The sequence below is a fragment of the Neodiprion pinetum genome, chromosome 6 (assembly GCF_021155775.2).
Source record: "Neodiprion pinetum isolate iyNeoPine1 chromosome 6, iyNeoPine1.2, whole genome shotgun sequence".
Taxonomy (NCBI): Eukaryota; Metazoa; Arthropoda; class Insecta; order Hymenoptera; family Diprionidae; genus Neodiprion; species Neodiprion pinetum.
In genome coordinates, this window is record NC_060237.1 from 9,948,103 (window position 1) to 9,968,647 (window position 20,545).

A 20,545-nucleotide genomic window follows, 5' to 3' on the forward strand; every position below is an offset into this window, starting at 1 on the left:
GCATTTTGCCTGCGAGATAAGCAGGAAGGGCACCCGCCACTTTTTCAGTCCTTCGAGCCGGCGGCTTGGGTTACACGCGTGGGTTGTGTATATAGGATACATGCAGGTTATACGGTGTGGCGAAACTCGGGGCTCTTCTATTGATTTCCCGGGCCAACGAGATTAGGATTCCCTGTCGCCGTGCCCTCCTCCTCTCCGCTCCTCCCGCGTGTCCGACACCCTTTCCTCAAGAGGAAACGCGTTCAGCGCCAGTCACCCGACCGGAAGGAGCTTTTCCACGCGCCGTTCTACGCGCGTCCACCGATCTCTTTGCCCCCCCTCGTTCCGCCGCTCCCTCGCTTCTTCCTTCGGCATATGGCATTCCGGATCGCCATACGCGTACACCGCGTTACAAAATAAACCGTTCTCGAATCATGGAGAAAAATTCAATTCTGCGCATACCTTGTTCGAACGATTGGTCGATTGGGGGGGGGGGGTTCATTTTCCTTTTCAACCTTGTCGTTAATATTTTATGTACTTTTGTAAAATTTTGTCGAATTTTATCCTTTGATTTCGTTTTTTTTTTTTTTGGAACAAAGTTGTTTGGGATGATCAATCCATCGTTGAGATCTTTGAACGGATCATCATTCTTAGGCTTTAACAGAGCGTGAGGATAGTCAAGTTCAAGTTACTAACGTTAATGTAACATGAAAAATTAGGATAAAATGAATATTTTGCAATTTTAGATTGACTTTGGAGGAGTATAATAGGTCTTCAAAGTACTAGCATGTACGGAATTTCAGATTATCAGTGAACTACCAAATAACGGATTCTCCTAACCTGCATTGTTACAATAACGATATCAATTTTAACCCCATTCAGGATACGTATATTGCATGGACGTTTTGGTAATCTCTAAAATTAGCATCAATTATATTTATACCGCGCAGCAAAGGAATGATGAAATAGCAGACAATTTTTACGCATAAACTTTGTTTGCCATTCCTGAAATTTTTGGGTAAAATCGTGTGATAATCGACGTAAAGTATACCTATATAATTTATATTCACCTGCAGGTAATTATCATTCAACATTTTATTTCAGATACAGTATAATTACGGATTTGGTCATAAAGGTTTTTGATTATCGCAGAACAAGTCCCATTAATTTTTTTCTTATTGCGAAAAGCCGCATTTAAATATTATTATTTTGTATCATAAAGGCAAAAATATTACGATTGAATATTACGTATATTATAAATGCAAAGAAGTCGATGTATACCTACTACCTACAGATAGATTCGAAAGTACCCAACCAACCGATTCAAAGAGCCTTTGGTGGGTTTGAGAAAGGAAGAAAAAAAAACCTTTGCCAACCCTGCGGCAATTTTGGAACATCCGTGGTATACACATCAGAGGTTGGTGTATAGAAAAAGTTCAAACGGCGACGTGTATTTTATAACACGGGTCACTCGTTCGGTAAATGAAGAAATAAAAATTTACGGAAATAGAGGTACTACACGGTTTGCACATCGTATAAACGGAGATGTCGACGAGCGTATTATACGTACCTGCGCAATATCCGAGGCTGTGTACGTACATTTTTTTTATTTCACAAACTCGCATGAAAATTTCGGTAGAGCATTTCACACGGTATATCTCGTCCAAATACGAGCTCTTAATATTGATATTTAGAGGTGCCTACTTTGTTTTTTCCATTTTCCATTTAAATAACACGTAAAGATAGTCGAAAAGTATTTGAATTTTTTTCCCTTGCAAACGGCTTGACTTATAAACTATCTAAATACGGATTCTTGTTGGAAATTTTATGCTCCGTCAGAAATTACTGAGATAAAATTTTCCTAACTCTAACCGATTACGAGATATTCGCCTATAAACATTGAGTCATGTGCAAATATCTCTTAATCGGTTAGAGTTAGAAAAATTCTATCTCGGTACTTTTTTACAAAGCGTAAAATTTCCCATAAAAATCTGTTTTAGATAGTCTATAAGTAATATATATATACGAAACGACCGTGATCAACGTTATAAAACGGCTGTAGCTGTAAGCTTTCGTCGAGTTCTACACAGCGACCTTGCCGAGAATCACTTTCAGGCAGTTGCATGAGTGAAATTCAACGATCGGCTTGTTTTCTGTAGTCATACATGAGTCAGGTGCAGGTGCCCGCAGACGTTGGAAAGAATCTGGTCGACGATGCTCGCTTCTAACAATAAGGCAGATTAATTAATCGTATGTACAGTAACGATTAATAAGACTATCCGGTGATGATAATTAATTGATTATCGAAGGAGGTTACTTCGCCAAAAATTTGTAGTCATCACTTTTCCTACGATATGGCTGTGCGACATTGCGTATTTACGAAAATGATTTGAAAATGCGTAAATAAATAATAACTGGAATTACAAACAGAAGCTTGGATATCGTTTATTTGTTTCAAATCGCTTCTGAGTTGGTAAAAATTTAGTAGATGGGTTCGTCTTCACTTCACGACGGCGTATTTTATTCGGAAAACGATTTTCTACAATTCCACTGAAGCATTGTTTTTTAATCAGTTTAGTAGTATCGATTCGCGTTTAATTTTACGTAATTGCGCCGATGCTGATCGTGACCAACAAATGGCAATGTTGAATAAACTATTGAAAAAAGGGGAAAATTTATTTCAGTGAGTTTGTAGACAATAGTCTTTCGAATATAAAATCAATCGTCGTAGAGTTTTTTTCAACATTTTTAAAGCGTTTCAAAATAAAGCATCGCGATATATAAACCGTAAGCTTTTATTTTTAATTCCAATATTTTCCATTTTCGCATTTGAAAAACATATCTACTCAAGTAACAAATACAATGACTTGATAAATACTCAACGTGCAACAATCTTGTGCTACAATTAATAAAAAGTTTATATTTTTGGCTAACCAACCTTCTTAACTGTAAATAATCATCGAATCCTTATTCCTTACATTTTTGTATTACCAAATCAAGATATCAATAACTGTTCGGTACTTTGGGCGTAAAAATTGTTATCCCGATTTTGTGTTAAATTCTAAAGAAAATTAGGCTACACGATTTTCTCGTAAAATATTTTATCCCTGCATTGCGAAGTAAAATCATACGGAATAAAATATTGATTATTGCACGCGTTTTATTTCGGTAAAAAAAAAATTTTACCCGCTGGTAATATTCTTCGTACATTGGCCGACATTTAATGTCTTGAAAAAATGTGCGGTATGTGGTTACGCTCCAAAGTTTAGACCGTACGAGGCGGATAACGACTCGGTGGGATATTATCATGTGTCCCCGTGTAACGGTTCTGGGGTTAACAATTTAATACCCCCTACATCGCCCAATGTCCGGGAATATTATACCTAGCACTGGTTCGTGGGACTATAAAGGCGGCTATAAATGCGATGGAGGCCGATGAAATTCACGCATAGGCTCTGCACGTAACCGTCCGTCTTGCGCTTTTCTCTTTCCGTTGCGCAGGTGTTTTCTATTTATGCGGACCTTACTCCATGCCTTATGCCTAACTTTGTTTCTACGGGTACAAGTATAGGTCTACCTGCAACAAGCTCGCGGAACTTTCCCTCGAAAATTCACGCTAATCATGTCGAGTAAGATAATCGCCATTTTTACAACGTTTTATACTGTATTTTTGCGTGTTTAATACCGTATCGAGATTTTTTTTTTCCAATATATGGTAATCAAATACGGCGTGAGAAATTCTGTTTCGACTCGACTACATGGATCATGTGGTTTGACTCGATAATACGGAATGACGTTCTGATCACTATTTTTCTTTCCTTCTTTTTTTGAATAAAGTAAAACGAAACAAAAAAAGTAAAATAAAAATTCTTATTGCTACATTTGATTATGAGGTCGATAAATCTTTTCTTCGTGTATACATAAACTTTGCGTGTATATACACGTATATCTATACCGTATATAAGTGGGAACGTGTCGATGAGATAAAAAGGCTAAAAAAAATAAGTCGGCTAATTTGAAATCGCTTGGACGCTGCCGTCGTTTGATCGAAAAATTATACAGATTACTGTACGTATAATGGTAGAAGGTATCTGGCTCCACGACGGCTCGGCGACAGATTTCGAGGATTTCTTCAAACGAGGTTAACCAATCTGCATAGTGATTAAACGACAGTCGGGATTACGGTAAGAGAAGAGATCGCTGACGAGTTGACGATTTGTTTTTTTTACGGATGTTGAACGGATGAAAAACAATCTGTAGATTTTCATGATTAATTATTCCGGAGTAGGTACATAGTTTGAAAGTGAATCGTTTCCAGAGTTCCGTGGGTATAATGGTATTATATCCATATAAGGTTATGCGATCACCTGACACAGCAGTGGCGGCACAAAAGTTGTTGAAAACTTGATGAGTTTTGCTCAGCAGAAAGTAAAATTTAATTTATATGTTAATACATCATTTCATTTCTTACGTAGGTATTTACAAAAGGAAGAGCAAAATTTGCATTCTTTAGATACATGTAGCAAAATACACGTCATGAAGTGAAATTTTTTCTAGACCAAGTTGTAGTTAGCACGTCTCGTGGAAAAAACGAATCCAAATTTTTTATTCTGTAAAACTTTGTTACAGTCACCACGGTTATTTGATGCTAGATATCCTGTCGATTGAATCACCGGCGCCATTGACCCCGCGCAGTAAATTGTGATAATGTGTAATCAGAAAAAGGCATTTCTGCGTTTGCAGGATATTAAGATTAGGATTACAAAAAAAGTATCTTGTCCGGCGGACTAGACCACCATACACGTAACGTGATTTTGAACATGCCGAGTCCAAATCCGGTGTCAGAACTGCTCCACCACCTCCAGATTTTAAATTATTCATGGGTTTATTCCACTCTTAACTTGCGAATCGAAAAATCATGCATGTTTAGGGCAGGAGTACTCAAAATCTGAGGTTGATGGAATATTTTTGACACGGGATTCAGATTCAGCATATCCAAAAACATATCACGATTACGGTGGTCTGGTAGCGTCTATCGAAAAAGAAACTTTCTGCTCGCGCGCCTGTGTAATCTAAATACACACGTAGATACAGGGAATCGCGCGTGAGTTCAGGTAGGCGAACACCTTACAACACACCCACAGGATTCATCGATCAATCGAACCAGCTCCGTGGGTAAGGACGGTGGATAAAATGACTGTCGGAAGTGCGTCACGATCTTGAGCAACAAGTTCTCGTCGGCGATAACGGCTTCTCCCCCTCTTCCCTCTCCTCTCACCTTTCGCCATTCTCCATTCTCATTCTCAGTCTCCTACTCCTCCAACGGTTAGTCCGTGACGTCATTACAGTGACGCGGTACAGCGGCGCTGCTGTTCCATCTGATGGAATCGCGCGTCGCCGCGTCACGCCTGCGCAGAGCATGCCCATCGATACATCTACGGTGTATACACACACGCTATACATGGTCGTTTTTATTTACCGCACGCATGACCCCCACCAGCCTATACGCGGGCAGACGTAGCTATGACGTCATTTTAACACGACAACCGTTCTGTTGTGTATTGAAACGAAAATTACGTCACGGGAGCGCACCTGGAACAACGTCATTCGCACATCGATGACGCAGATCTCGCGTCTCGGTACAAAGTCGCGTAGGTTCGACGTATAGGTATAATGTATTGAAATATGTGGGCGGAGAAATTTACCTGTGAATGAGGCTCGGCGAAGACGTTCAGTTATTATACACGTTAAACTATTCGTTTGGCCTTGAATTGGAAAGTTTTTTTAACCGATTGGAAATTATTCTTCTTTGATCTGAAATAAATTCGTTACGTTTGTCTCGGTAGAGAAAAATTAAATTCTACTTTTTCGAAATACATGGGAATTAATTTATTTGACACGAGGTTTTGTTGGTTTTTATATTTTTATTTTTTTATTTTTCCATTATTATTTGTTTGTATGTTTTTTTTCTGATTTTCTTTATTTGTTTTGCTTTCGTAACACATTTATGCACCTTAATTTAAACGCGCTTTTCTTGGAACTACGTTCTTAAAAATGGTGTATATGATATCTCGAGCCACAACACAGGTCTACAAAAAAATATTTAATTTCGGCTGCATAGGATGTTTTTTGTAAATATTATGTTTTCGAGTGTGCTGAATTTAAAAATGACTTCCATTTCCCTCCATCACGTACAGTATTTTCGCAAAATACAAGGTGTTTGCATAAAAAAAAAAACACACACGCACAGAACAATAATGAAAAACCACCATTTCATTACAATGCACTAAACAATATTTCTTATAAAAGTAAACAAACAATTTCTTCGTGAAGTGTATTTAACATTCCGTGTTCATTCTTTTCACCCATGAAACGTTTTCTTCTTCTCTTTGATACACCTCCGAATGTATTTCCGCTTTCCATTTTCTGTTTCCCTGTTTGTACTTATTCTTGAGTCTCACTCTAATGCATATTACATGGGAGTATCACTTGTCCATAGGACTCTGAGAATCAAAAATAGGATACCAGATTTGGAATTAAACGAGAGTTTAACTCTAAATGAAACTACAAACACGAGTATTTTCGAGTATTTATCCCGGTTTCGGTGAGTGAAAATCTGTAAGAAAGAATATTAAAAAAACTGTACAAATTTTTGGTTGCAGACATGTGTTATAATCGATGAATCGACTTGAAATTTGGTACACGTATACAAAGGAATAGTACTTTTCGGCTGACGGACGATTTTATCGTTTTCAGTTTTTGTTAAATAGTTATAAATAGAAATACAACGTGTTCTTGAGCCGAAAAGGTCGAAAAAAATTTAAGAATATTTTTTCCTCTTTATGGGCCGTCCGTAAAGTACACCTTTTCAGTCGTGTTTTATGACCGTAAAATCGTACTTCACGGCCGGAAAACACGATCAAAGAGGCGTATACTTTACGTATACTCGATCAAAAAATATTGTTCGCACCTCGGTCGTAAGATTTTACGGCTTCGTGAGGATTGCGAGTCCGAGGAACGGACAATGCTTACTCGGTCCGTGAAGTCCTACTTTACAGCCTAGGTTCGAAAAATATTATCCCGGCGTCGCCAAATAGGAGAAGAGAAAAAAAAAAAAAAAACCGTCAGCCAAAAGCCAATAAATTGTACGTAGATAATCAGTATACTTTTTATTTTTGTGCCAAACCACCGATACTTTTGATATCATGTAAACCGTTTGACCGCAATTTTTTTCCGATAAAACTTTTTAAATGTGTTGAACATTATTTCAATTATTTAACTGACACGACCCCCCCCCCCCCCCCCCCGTATTTACCGCCCCCAGTGCTGTTCTTAATTCAGTTACTGGCTTTCCGGTAGTTAGCGAGCATCTGCAGGAAGAATCTTTACTTACCGTCACTGGATTAACAAACCGAGCGCGTGCTGCAATGAAATTCTATAGTTAATAATATTAGTCCATTTCGCTGAGGGTGACAAAATGAAACAAATGTAACAAGCTGATACCTATAAAATCGCTGAAAATCATACATTTTTAATTTCCAATCATCATGGTTTGGAGTATTTAGGTATTTCACTATAACGTTATTCTCATTTATATACGTCAATATTGCCATACCCCTTGAAAAACGTATAAATGCAGTTTCACTCTGTATATCCACTTGAAAGTTGATTCGGTCTGCTGAATCGAAACTCCAAATCGAAGGATTTGATTGCGTCTATCTACGGAGCGAAGGATCTAGACGCCGAAAACCACGAAGCGCAGGATTAGGCTATATTACGCATTTACGGGCGCCCATTTTTACTTATTTCGTGTCGCATTTTCGTAAATTGTTTTTTCGGTAATACCGTCAGATAATGCGTTCGGATTCAATTAAAAATCAATAGGCTTCAAGATTTTTAAGGCATGTACTTCTTTTTTAAACTCGAAATGCAATACGTATAGCGGTTTGACACATATTCAAATCCCAATCAGTGTTCTTTGCCTAACGATTTAATTAATTCTTCCCTCCCGAGTACAAGTTCGGATTCGCTTCAAAATCAATAGGGGGCGAGATTTCCATACCATTAACCGTCTAGCATTAACTACTCTCTCAAATTTGAACTCAAGGCGTGTAACCTCTCGTCACTCATTGAGGTCCCAAGCTATGTTCTGTCGAGCAGGAGCGGAGAAGAAGAATTTTCGTTTTACATCAACTTTCACTGATGATATGTTAGAAATTGCAGTAAGGATTTCAATCAGATTTATCGTGAGTCTTGTTGAAAAATATTCACTCGTTCCAGAGATATGACACCCTGATTTAGAGCAGAAGTTGGGCCGCGTAAATAATTCTTTCTCAGCTAGCGCTTCCCGGCATACGGGCAATTGGCGGCGATTTTGATTTCATCTTTACTACATTTAACCCTAAAACACATGTTTCTTTTTAACTTCCAACTCGTGAATGGGACCGATAAAGAGCCCACGCGTTTCTTGTTCGTAAGATCGTTCCAAAAAGTAATAATGATACTCGTAAGTACATAAATCTTTTTGTTTTTTAATAAGGAAACGAATGGTGAGGAGAAAATTTAATTTCATTGAAGTATAGTTGTAGTATTAGGGTCATGTAGTACTCCTGCCTTTACCGAGCGAGCAAACTCACCCTTTCTCTTCGTATATTAAATAAACAAACGAACGAAAAAGATTCGAATTTCGACGGTGCTTCGCTCTTTTGTAGCGAAATTTAGAAAAATTACTCATGTCCCGAAAATCGTCTAAAAAAATTGGGGTTTTTTGACACGTGTTATTATTTCCACATTTCCCGAATTTCAGGGGCCAAAAAGTAGATGGTTGAGATACTTTTCGCCATTACGTTAAGAACGAGGAGTAAAATGAGCTATCGTGAGACTGTTTTCACGCAATATTGAAGTCGCTGGATGAGAACTAGGAATTACAATAATTTCGTAAATAACAGACGCTCTTAATATGATCAAGCTGGGTGCACGGCAGAGCGTTCCTTGGTTGGCAACGTAAGTATTAACGCGATAATGTCTTTCTATGTTACGAGCGCAGTTTAAAAGTCGTAAACGATCCCGTGCACGTATCCTAGGGATAATATACAACAGTTGGCACGAAGCTTTAATTCTGAATGATCAACAAGTAGTAACTAAAGATAATATCTGAAGTAACTGACAGTGGTTGATATCGCAAAACCAACATAAGTTGAAAAATCTCTATGAGAAAATTGTTTGTAACAGATGTATGTATTATTATATATATCCACACACGTGTAATTGTTACCGCGACAAGGTGTCGGAAGAATAAGGTTGTTGGGTCGTAACAGAAAAGCCCACGAGTCTTTGTCGGCGGAGTGTTTGAGAGGGTGTAAGGTTGTAAGGTTGTAAGGGTGTAAGCGGAGGCGGTACGGAGAACGGAACACATGGCTTCATATATAATAGTCGGGGCTTGTAAGCACAGTGTAAACGCGTGCGTGAGATATAGATCCGCGTATATGGTGCGTTACAGGGTAAATACCGGTCCCCCATTTCGGTCGGATATACGGTGCAAGTGGCTAAATATTGAGCGACGGTTTCGTCAGCCTGCGGAGGATCCGAGACACGTGCATTAGGCTAAAATCCGACGGACATTCACCACCCGACAACTTAACACACGCGTGCTTTTAAATCCGCCCCCTTTTTTTTCTCCCTTACTCGGAGTAATCAATTGCTGGAATAAACCCTTCAATTTTCCGCACCACTTGTTCGTGTCTGCACACCCCCTTCAAATTTCTATCCCGCGAGCTGCGCCGAGCATTTTTAATCCGATTGGATTATTTTCAGGATCGATGATCACCGCAGATATTCATCACCTTCGGTATTTGCCTCTTTTTTGCTTATCTTTCACGCATTAATTAGCAGCTATGTTTTATCATTAGCATTATTGTTTTTGCTGCTTACTTTATAGGTAGGTATAAAAGTTATATCAATTATAAAGCAACAAATATTTTATTGCTGTTGAAACGGAATCCATGCGGTTAAAAGTGACTACTGACATATTTTTTGAAGCTACTGTCTGGAAAGAAAATTTAATTTAGAGCGTAAGATCGACAGAGTCAATTTTGTTGCAAAAAATTACGTGACTCTTGACACGTCGAATGATATTTGAATTTCTGAATAAAAGAAAACGGATAAAATAATATTCATATACAACGACACTCACGAATGATCGACCGATTATATGCATTGCAAATATGATGAATTGTCCGCGAGACGGTAGAATATAAATTATCCATACTTGGTTGTAAATTCTATCCGAATGTAAAAAGCTGGGTAAAAAGTTTCCTTGAAAAATATCAATTGGCTTGGAACATTTCAACGGCGAGTAATGCAAAAACCTCAAGACTTGTTTTGTCCCGATGAATTATACCCAAGTATGTGAAAAAGCTGCACCGTGCTTGCCCCTTCGTTATTCCTCTTCAAGCTAATTTTCAACTCATCACTTAAAGGCTCGTGGCTGATGTTTATCGCTTATCCGCTATACCCGTTATAGGTAAGAAAATCAACAGCGCTGGATTTAGAAAAAAAATTTACTTACCTTTCCGTGTAACGTGTCGACCTGAAGTAAGCCTGAGAAGAAGCAAAGGCGAAACGTCGATAAATCACGTTAAAGAAACGAACCGATCACGAGATGGTCCAGATAATAACTATGTCGAGATGCTGTTGTGGGTATAGTAAGGCAGTCGATGATGATACAAAAGGAACGTCTTCGAGGGGTGATTGACTTTGTGGTGAATAAACTACACAGCGCAAACTCTACGGACGTGACGGTTATTTAATTAATCCTGAGACGTAACGCTTACGTTATCGGTTACGTTACAAGAACAGAATTTCCACAAGGCCGTGTCTCGATTATGCCATTATTATATAAATTATCTTATACAGCACCCGAAAATTATTTATGTCTGGGATGCGTCATTTTGCTGTGTCTGCGAAACGATTTCTTGCTGACAGTGAGTTGTCGGATTTATGTGCAATTATGTTGTTTACTCGACAGTATTACGCGTCAAGGAAATATGTAAAAGTAGTTTGCCAATCGGCCGACCCATCTTCAATTTTCCGGTTCGAGAAGAACCGATTTTGAAGAAATAAAGTTCACCGATCTTCAACGTGACTTAAAGCAGATCAATTTTATTCTCTTTACTTCTCTATTTGATGTCAACAAAATCTCATAATCAATGCGATCATATCGCAAATCATCGCGGTTATACGGATAATCGAGTTAATTTCGATCTGATTTGTGGGATCCTAAATCACTCTTGGGACACAGCAGCTGCACGGCACGCTCGGATCTCTTGGTGCTTCGCATGTATTCCGTTGTATACGTATATTTATCCATGTGACGTATGATCCATGGGTGTATATGTAGGCAGGTACATTATCGACCGGACAAAAGGGCGATAATCCTGCAAAGTGCTAATTTCTTTGGATTCTTTTACTTCTTGCGAGGAGTTCAGCGACCCTTCGTGGATCTAAATATAACTTGGAATTCGCGCGCTTGTGCGTACTTGAAGTATTGTCAAAATGTTCCTCGACCGTATTGGATTAGTCTGGAATTTTTCTGGACCATTCTCTCAGACGCTTTCAATATGAGGAAAGAGAAGTTTTGAAATAATATTCTTACATTCCTGGAATAATAATCGACAGTGTAAAATCGACTTCCTTAAATTTCTTCGAATATTGTGATTCATCGGGAAATTTTACGATCATATTTTCTTTGTAAGAAGGAAAAAATGCAAAATTTTGGTGGAAATTTTATTAATTTTTTTTGCAAACGATAAACGCATGAAGATCTGAGAAAGCTTCCTTCTGGTTTTGTCGACCGGTAAAAAGATGCTGCTACGTTTTAAGAATGACCAAAACATTTCTTAGTAAAAAAAATAAAATAAAAACAAAATACAATAACACTGTGAAAGGATGTTTTGCAAAGTTTAAAGTATCCGAACAACTAAGGAAAAAGTTGAGAAATAATTGTCATTGCCAAGTTAGCTGAATACCGAAAAACGTGTCGCAATATTCTGCGGATAATATAATAAATAGCAGTGGGACTTTTTTTTTAAGCGTCCAATCGAGTTATGCGTGTATTTTGTTTCTGACCGCATGAAAACTTGTTAGATAAATATTGCTTGCAATTCGTTCGTCGTAACTGAACAGTTACTGCTGTTACATTAACTACGCTACTCTATACGGGATACGTGTAAAAAATTATGCATTCTAGAACAACGAAAATCAAGATCGCTCAATATGCGTACAGAAATCCTAATTTTGGGAGATTTTGTAGTTACACGTAACATTGCCGGAAACATCTCAACCTCAGCTTCATTGAGTATAATAAAACCTCCTCAAAGTCATGCGCTTACGTACGATGAATGAAAATATGAAGCGGAGGTAAGTAAAAAACTTTAAGCATTTTCGACACGTTCGCGAATATACGCGGTTTCCAGAATTCGGGATGATTCGGTTTTGTTCTCCTAGGTCACTGTGTATTACGGATTTATCGTTGGTCCTAATACTGCGTCGTGTTTGAAACGAAACCCTGGACAACTCTAACCTGAAGGAACAAGTACTCGACTGTTTCGTTTCATTCAGCTCTGTTCCAAACCGGTTAACAAAGCGATTTGAATTCTTCGCATTGATTAGAGTACAATCGACGTTTCGTTCGTCCAAACTTTTTCCGATGTTCAAAGTGTCGCAATTATCTTCCCACAACCTTATTTTTAACGCGCTCATTAGGGGCCATTCAAGTATTAGCTAACCATGAGACACGGTTAGGCTATTCGGAGAAAGGTTATCAAATGTTACCTTATAGTATAAGGCATTATCGGCAGGCGTTAACTAACGTAATGAATTTCCGTTTTACTGGAAGTGTTAATGTGTGTTAACAATTAATAATGATGAACATTTAATAATGTAAGAATAAATTGATCAGAATGTGACTATAAATGATCGAGGGGGAAATAACTTGAGATTTTAGTGAAACGATAATTTTTTGACCTGAGTTAATTCAAATTGAGCCACGTAATTCAACTCAATTTTTTTTTTTTATTTCAAATTAATTTTTTTTTAATTCAGATAGATTTTTGTGATTCAACTAAATTCGTTTCAATTGATGAATTTCAATTTTTTCACGATAATTCACTCTAATTCTTACTCCAAAAGAAAAAAATCAAATCATTACTTTGTATTTTCTGTTCATTGAAATTATTATTAATTTTTTTTTTTTGGCTACTTCAACTCAAGTTCTTATTTCAATTAATTTTTTTCTCTGCACACAGATAATTCTGACACGAATCGAAACTAATTCAAACCAACTGGACATAATTTTCCACAATCCAGTTATTTCTCAGTCAATTCTCAATATTTTACTTAATTTTTAGTAGTACAGTCAGTATTCATTAATTACGTGAATCGTCGTTGATCCAGATGAATTACAATCAATTCACAAACCAATTGACACGTCAATTCAGCGAGTTATTTCCTCCTTCGGAATAGATTTGCCGTAAAACTATTAAAAAAGCGTTAGCAAACGTCAAAAAACAATACTGGACAAAACAAGCAAAAACGTTACAAATCCTTATCACCAGTAGTGGTAGGCAAAAATTTGCAAACAATACGTTAATGCTAATCCTTGAACGGCGCCTAAATACCGACGATCCGATAAGGTACGGGTAAACCGTAAAGCGCGGTAAACGTTAATCGTGAAAGCTAAAAGTAAAAAGAGATCGTCGAAGGATGTCTACTATCAACATCATTAACGCAGGATCAACGGGTGTACGATCGGCACCCGCAACGAAACGCGTTTCGGTTCTTATTCGAGTCGTCCGTCCTCTTTGAATTGAGTATTTGAATGAATTTTTTTTTTTCCATATTTAGGGGTGCATAATGCAGTGCAAGCAAAAATAATGAGGACGTATTTTTTGTTTTTCGTTAAAAATGATAATGTTTCATGTTACAGGTGATTGAATTTCACCGATTTTAATATATACAGATATACCTTAACATGGGTGACGTCGCAATGTTATAGTTTTCAATCTGTTGTATTAATGGCAATTTTGATTCAATCGTAAAAACAAAAAATACGTCAAAAATATTTTCATCCCAATATACAAGAATACGAAGTAAAAAAATTACATTCAAGTACTCAATTCAGTCGTCGTTTGGCCGTAGGCGCGGAATAGCCGGCAAAGCTTCTTTCCTCCTCGGAGGTTCGCGATTCGGCCGCCAGGATTCGCCTCGAGCGGTTTTGTCCGGCCGTCGGGCAGCAGCAGCCGACGACTCCTCCCCCTTTTCCGTCGTCAGTACGGCGATCACAATATGGCTTCCGCCACCGCGAGCAAGTGAGAGTCAAAGTGACATTAAATGGAGGAATACCGCGACGTGTTTACCTGAGGAGGATATTACTTGTCCGGACGTTGCGAGGTAGATAATTCGATTACGGTGGATGATGAGGAGGACTGGGGGGGTCGCCGTATGAACTCGAGATCGAGCGAGTTGCCGGTGTGAATCACGGGATCGCGGCCACCGCGATGGCCTCGATCGTTCACGATTGTTTTACTGACAGATTCCCTGCCAGAACGCGAGTGTCGATTCAATCCACGTATCTACGTCTGCGTTCGTTATCGTCCGTCGATACCACGGACCGTATGTCCTCTACGTACAATGTCGAGATACAACCACCCAAGTGTTCCTTCGTTCCGTCGTCGTCGTCGTCGTCGTCGTCACCTGCGCTTTATAATAACGCCGTTCCAAACAGTGGATTATATCGTGCGACGATGAATGCAGTCTCGTTTCTCGATCGTTGTTTGGCCTAGTCTTTTGCCGAGGAAGAGAAACAAACGACTCGCGGCTACGTGTCGGCGTTTGTTACTGATTCAATTTGCGTAACTCTTGTTCGTTCGTTCGTCGAAAACCGCGTGTGTATCTTTTTTTTCTTACACCTTTTTTCGATTTCTCTCTCTCTCTCTTTATCTAATATTTCGTTTCGCGCCTACGTTTGTGGTGCGAATGCGTCGTCAGATGATTTTGACGCGGAGTGAGAAAGGATAAGCACACGAGAGACGGAGATAGGATAGTGAGAGAACAGTGAAAAACGTTACGACAAAAAATTTTTCTCTCCTCGAATCGTCTCGTTCTTCGTCTGTTGTTTGAAAACCTCCTACGTTTCATCGTTATTAAATTGCTTCGCGTCGAAACGTCATGAGAGGGGCATCATCCCTGATCGACACGTGACATCGCCCCAAACTGGATAATCGCAACACGCGTTCGATCTCAGTCTGGATATCGTCATGAAAAAACCACCACGGTGAGTCTTTTCTCTCTCAAAGTTATCACCCTGTTTTATCCTTAATCCTACCTTGTTTTATACACGCTACACGCCTTCTCCCCCAGCTTGCTTACCGCCTATCTGTCTCTCTGTTTGTCCGTCCCTCCGTCCCTCCGACACCCTACGATTGCCCTTCTTGTTCCTTCTTTCGGGTCACGGTATATATTTCTACGCACACACATGTACGCATACCTGCATACCTGCATCCACGCGCATGCTTTTTCTTTTTCTTCTTTTGAATTTCCATCGCCTGCACCACCACCACTACCAGCTGCTGCTGCTGCTGCTTCGTACTCCTTTTAACCTCAGGGCAGAGAGGCTTCGGGTTTTCGGCTGCCTCTGTTATAGCCGCGTTTAAGCAGCCCCGTAATTATACCCCTGGTATTATGCTCACGGGATACGCCATCTCGAGGCTTTTCGAAATTTTATATAAAAAAAATATTGATACGTCTTACAGATTGCAGTGTTTTCTTATCTGCTATGAATTTAATGTATTCTGCAATGTATCGTGTCGCGCACACGCGTGATAAAGCCGAGGTCCGATCATTAATGTACCGATGAAACGCGTGGGGTGCATGGGTTGTGCACGTTGGCGCATAGCTGATTGCGAAGACGAAAAGTCTCTGCGTGTGCTTGCACAATTATTATTTAAACTGGCAGAGTGATTGAACAAATTAGTCAGGACGATTGTGTTTACCTTCTACTCTTCGGTTAACGACAGTTTGAAAAAAAAAACTCTGATTTCTTTACACCGAGGAGTCACCGACGTCATGCTAAATATGAAAGTGACGAAGGTTTGAAAAGTTTTGTCGCATGGATTCGTATCTGAATTTTGATACGTTCGGGTCTCTTTCTTGGATAGTTGATAAATAACCGTTGTGTACGGATTCGTGCCTGTTGGAGTCAAGCAGGAAAATATACCTAGTCTGTGTCCCTCGCTCACTCTCTCTCTCTCTCCCTCCCTTCCTTTTTCTCTCTCGTTGCCCCCTCTCGCACGCTTCTTCTCCGCTCTTCTAAATATACTTTTGTAAATCTAAATACCTGAGTGAGAAAAGAATGGTGGCAGGAAGGCAGGCAGGCAGTCGCTCGAGTGCCCGACACTCTCCGACTTTCTCACTCCTTGTATTTTATTTTGTATTTATACACGTAGCTTTTGACAAAAAGAACCGTTCTTACGTTTTTTCTATTACGATAATCGTCGCATTCGAAGGTCGATTTAAAAAAAATAAGAAACACCTACGATAGAGATAATTTGATATTTTTTACCGCGTACGTACTAAACTTCGATCGATCGGCATTTATATATATATATATATATGCATACCGCATCCGAAAGTCTATACAGTAATGAAGAGCGGAGTGTCGATGCGAAAGGCTTGAAACTCGTTGCAATTGACAAAGTTGAGAAAATAAAAGAAAAACGCAGCTAAGGAAAACGACCAGGCGGCTCCAAATGTCACAACACAAAACTCTTACTTATTGTTAGCTACACATATTATACGTATATACGCCACAGATAATACATAGATACGTGTCGTGACGAACAAAATTCGGCACCGTTAATTCGATGTCAAACGAGGATATTAATTACCTTCGATATTAGCGGGCGCCGATATGTCGGTCGTCGCCGGAACAGCAACGTTGCCATTTATCTGTATTTACTACAGTTTCTACGTTACTTGTTGTTAGCGGTAGGCTCGCTTTGGCAGCGTGCGTAACTCCTTGTTACAGGCATGACTAACTTTACGTTAGCCAACTGTGTTTTCTTTTCACGCCAAGGCGCGTTTGCCGTTCCTACCCGGTGGCTAAGTAACTGCTTTCGGTATATAATAAGTATATTACTTAGGCCGAAACACTGTGTGGGTTCGAATCGAGCGAACCTCAAATTCAACGTAAAAACCTGTGGAGGAGATATCGGACTTACGCAGGTGCTCGGTAGGCGTGTATATTCTTCTCTGATGTTGAGCTGTTCAACGTATTATTGCAATTTGTTTGCTCCTCTCTTTGCCGCCTCTTCTTCTGCTTCTTCTTCATATTCCTTTTATTTTTCTTCTTCTTCGCGTTGGTCTAAACCGGCCGTCTAGATGCGTCAACCTTGAAAAACGTGGAAGAATGTGTGTATGGTCGTCTAGTCACGTAAAAGCGATTGTCTGAGTTTCAAGTTATTGCAAAATAATAACGATGAAAGAAAAATAATTTATTTTATTTACTGTAACAATGACACTTTTTCGGGTAAACTGCGTGCAAGTTATTTTGACAAATGGATATTTTTTAGAAATGTGATTCGGTTGAGGTGCGGTGATTTCAATTTGACAAATCGTGAGTATGATTTCAATTGTTGAAATACATCGAATAGAAAATCAACTCCAGTCAATTGAACCCGGTATGCATACAAATATTCAGTTGGAAGATAACATCGACCTAATTAACTCCAACGAAAATTGTGGTCATTAAAATATTTACGTTCTTTTCTAGTCGATCTAATTATGTAATATTCTTTTTACAGTAATGCGTTTTCCATGCTTTTTTCCGTACACAAAGTACCCGTTTCTATGACAGTCGAGTGAGTCTGCGGATGCGCACGCGCGGAGTACTGAAAAGACCATTTTTAAGCCCTAGGAGTTCAAAGTGATATTTTCTACACTGCGCGCATGCGCTGTGCGAACAAATCTGACATTACGCGAGCCTGACCTCAATTTCGTGTTTCGTGAAAAAAACGCGTAACATATTCTTGTTATGTAAAGAATCGTGTGCCACAAGGAGGCAACGACCTTTTCGCCTCACGTATTTTCGATATTCGTCTTCGGCTCACCTACGACTCGTATTGCAAACCTACGCTCGGCCCGAAAATACCGAGTTTGCCTCCTCGTTACACAACATATTATTAATCGATTAGAGAAAATGTTTACTCCAATTAAGCAGATACTTATTTCCTCTGGTGTATTCAAGCGCGCACTTTTACTTGATTGACGAGATTTTGTTTCAACTGAAAAGACCGACTTCCTTTCTAATGTACGACACGATCATTATCACGTCACTCGTTACGCGGTGCATAGCTGAGTAAGAATATTTCAGTTATAGTACGCGTAGGGCGTGCAGTGAGAAAGAAATAAGAAGACAGGATGACAAGTATAGACTTACAGTTTATTAGAGTCGAATGTAAGGTCGAAATGCAGTACCAGACGTAAAACTGACACACCGATACGAATGTATAAATAAATTTTCTCTGCTTGAACGAGAAGAATTGTCTGTGTTTTCTAAACAATCGGAAACACAAAAAAACCAGTGAAATCAAACTTGATATTCGTGTTATTGACTCTTTTTTTTACCCGCTAGTTTCATAAATTGATGTTTTTTTTTATTCTCAGTAAACAATAATGCCACCGTACTCGAGTCTGTGAACACTTTTATCGATTTGTGAAAGTCGGCCTTACGGATACTATGTACGAGCGAAAAACTGGCGAAGGTAATTGAAATTGACGATCTAAGGCTTTGACTACCGGGCGCGATCCAATCTTGTCTTACGACGATGAACCTTTTCAGCTTTGAGAGAGAAAATCACACCGCGGCACGAGCATTCAACGACAAGCGAAGAAGTGTTTGCGAGACGTTTTTCTCTCTCCAATTCTGAGAGCTTCCTTATTTATCATTCATTTTTCAATCAGCAGCAGCAGCAGCAGACACTAATACTCCGCAATCTCGATAACTTTATCGTATCTCGTGGGTCAAAGATCGTTAAAGATCTCTTTGACACGCCTCGGCGAATTTTCGAGGAAACCGTTTTGGGATTTCCGAACAGGGTGCCGCCCATCGACTCAATAATGTGACAATCTTATCCCGGGGCGGATTTCCTTCGATTTTCGGCTATTCACAGCGGTCACCGGATTTCCCTGGGGCAGCAAGTCTCTATACGTGTACACGACGATGTATTATACATGCACCTAGTCGCCATAATAGCCTATTTTCAACGAACGAAACACACCGATGAAATGTGGCGAAAGAGATATTTTTTCTTTATTCAAAGTAACTGTTTCTAATTGATTTATTATGTGAATTTAGAGAGAAACATTTCTTTCCTCACGTTCGGTAAATCTTTGGTAAAAAATTAACTTCACGCGCGCGCGTGTGCGTGTCTATTATTGTAGCTTCTAGGACTTCATTTGTCTCATTTCGTCAAATTTTTACCATCAGCCAGAAATGTTATCGTCGCATTAATATGCCGCGATAGGGCGGCGGGTAGAAGCCATATCAGATCGCGTTATCCTGTGAATTGAGGCCGATCCGTGACCAAAGCAAATGTTTGGTACACCTCGCGAACAAACGGGGGACACCGTTAATTTCGAATCTAGTGAAATAAACTTTGCGGTTGTTGTTCTCGACTGTAATTATCATTGTGCGGTTCGCGTTAATTATACCTTGACCAAACTCAGTGAATATTTTCATTAAATATAACCCGTAATATGTATGTACCGAGGGGCGATGAGAGTTATGTGTTGTAACAAAAATTACATAGTAACGCGTTTGATTATTCGGTACGTGTTGCGTATTGTGCAATCGCAGCTACCGACGCGTAAAATTTGACATTATTTTATTTCTCTTTTTTTTTTTGTATTTCTTGTTCAAAAATATGCACACGACGAAATTTGAAAATCAATAATAAATCGGAAAAACGATAAGCAATTCGATTATCCTTGTGCGAATAAATTTATTCCCTGCATTATTCATTTGGTCTTCTTGGATTACAGTAATATAAATATTGTAGCAATTTCAGACATATCGATAAAAATTTGAACTTTATTCGTATTGATTGGTTAATTTCGTTTTAAAATCAATAAATAAACATTATAGTTTCTGTTATCACAGCAGAATGAAATAATAGTTTCTATAACATTTCTACGTATAATACTTATTAGAAGAATCTGTAGTTTTTGGAAAATCAATTTAAAAAAAAAAAAAAAATGGTAGACTATCCCCTTAATCAAATACATGCATAAACAGGGTTTTGGTTAATCCATCCAACAAACTTGAATCGGCCGCGATAATTCGGAGGGAAGAAAAGATTGAAATGAATTCGAAGATAGAACCTTTTTCCTCTTCGAGATACGCGTACTCTTTTCGTTTACACTCTGCATGCCAAGTGTCGCAAAATGAGAGGATTTTCGCTTTGATTTTTTACAAGTTTAAATTATAGCTCACGTCGGTACGTACGTACAA

General features: G+C 38.9%; 1 protein-coding gene across 3 annotated transcripts in view; it reads left to right on the forward strand.

The window, feature by feature from the left end:
* lilli (AF4/FMR2 family member lilliputian) overlaps positions 1–20,545 on the forward strand; it is a 203,226-nt gene that overhangs the window by 35,256 nt on the left and 147,425 nt on the right. For 2 of the 3 annotated variants that reach the window (XM_069136832.1, XM_046632599.2), the window contains exon 1: positions 14,316–15,310. The exons of the other annotated variant lie outside the window; for it this stretch is intronic. Coding sequence is in view for 1 of the 2 variants with exons in the window: in XM_046632599.2 (XP_046488555.1) it covers positions 15,294–15,310 (17 nt within the window). In the remaining variant the exon portion in view is untranslated. Of the gene's footprint in view, positions 1–14,315; positions 15,311–20,545 lie in introns of those variants that run through there. 3 annotated transcript variants of the gene reach the window in all.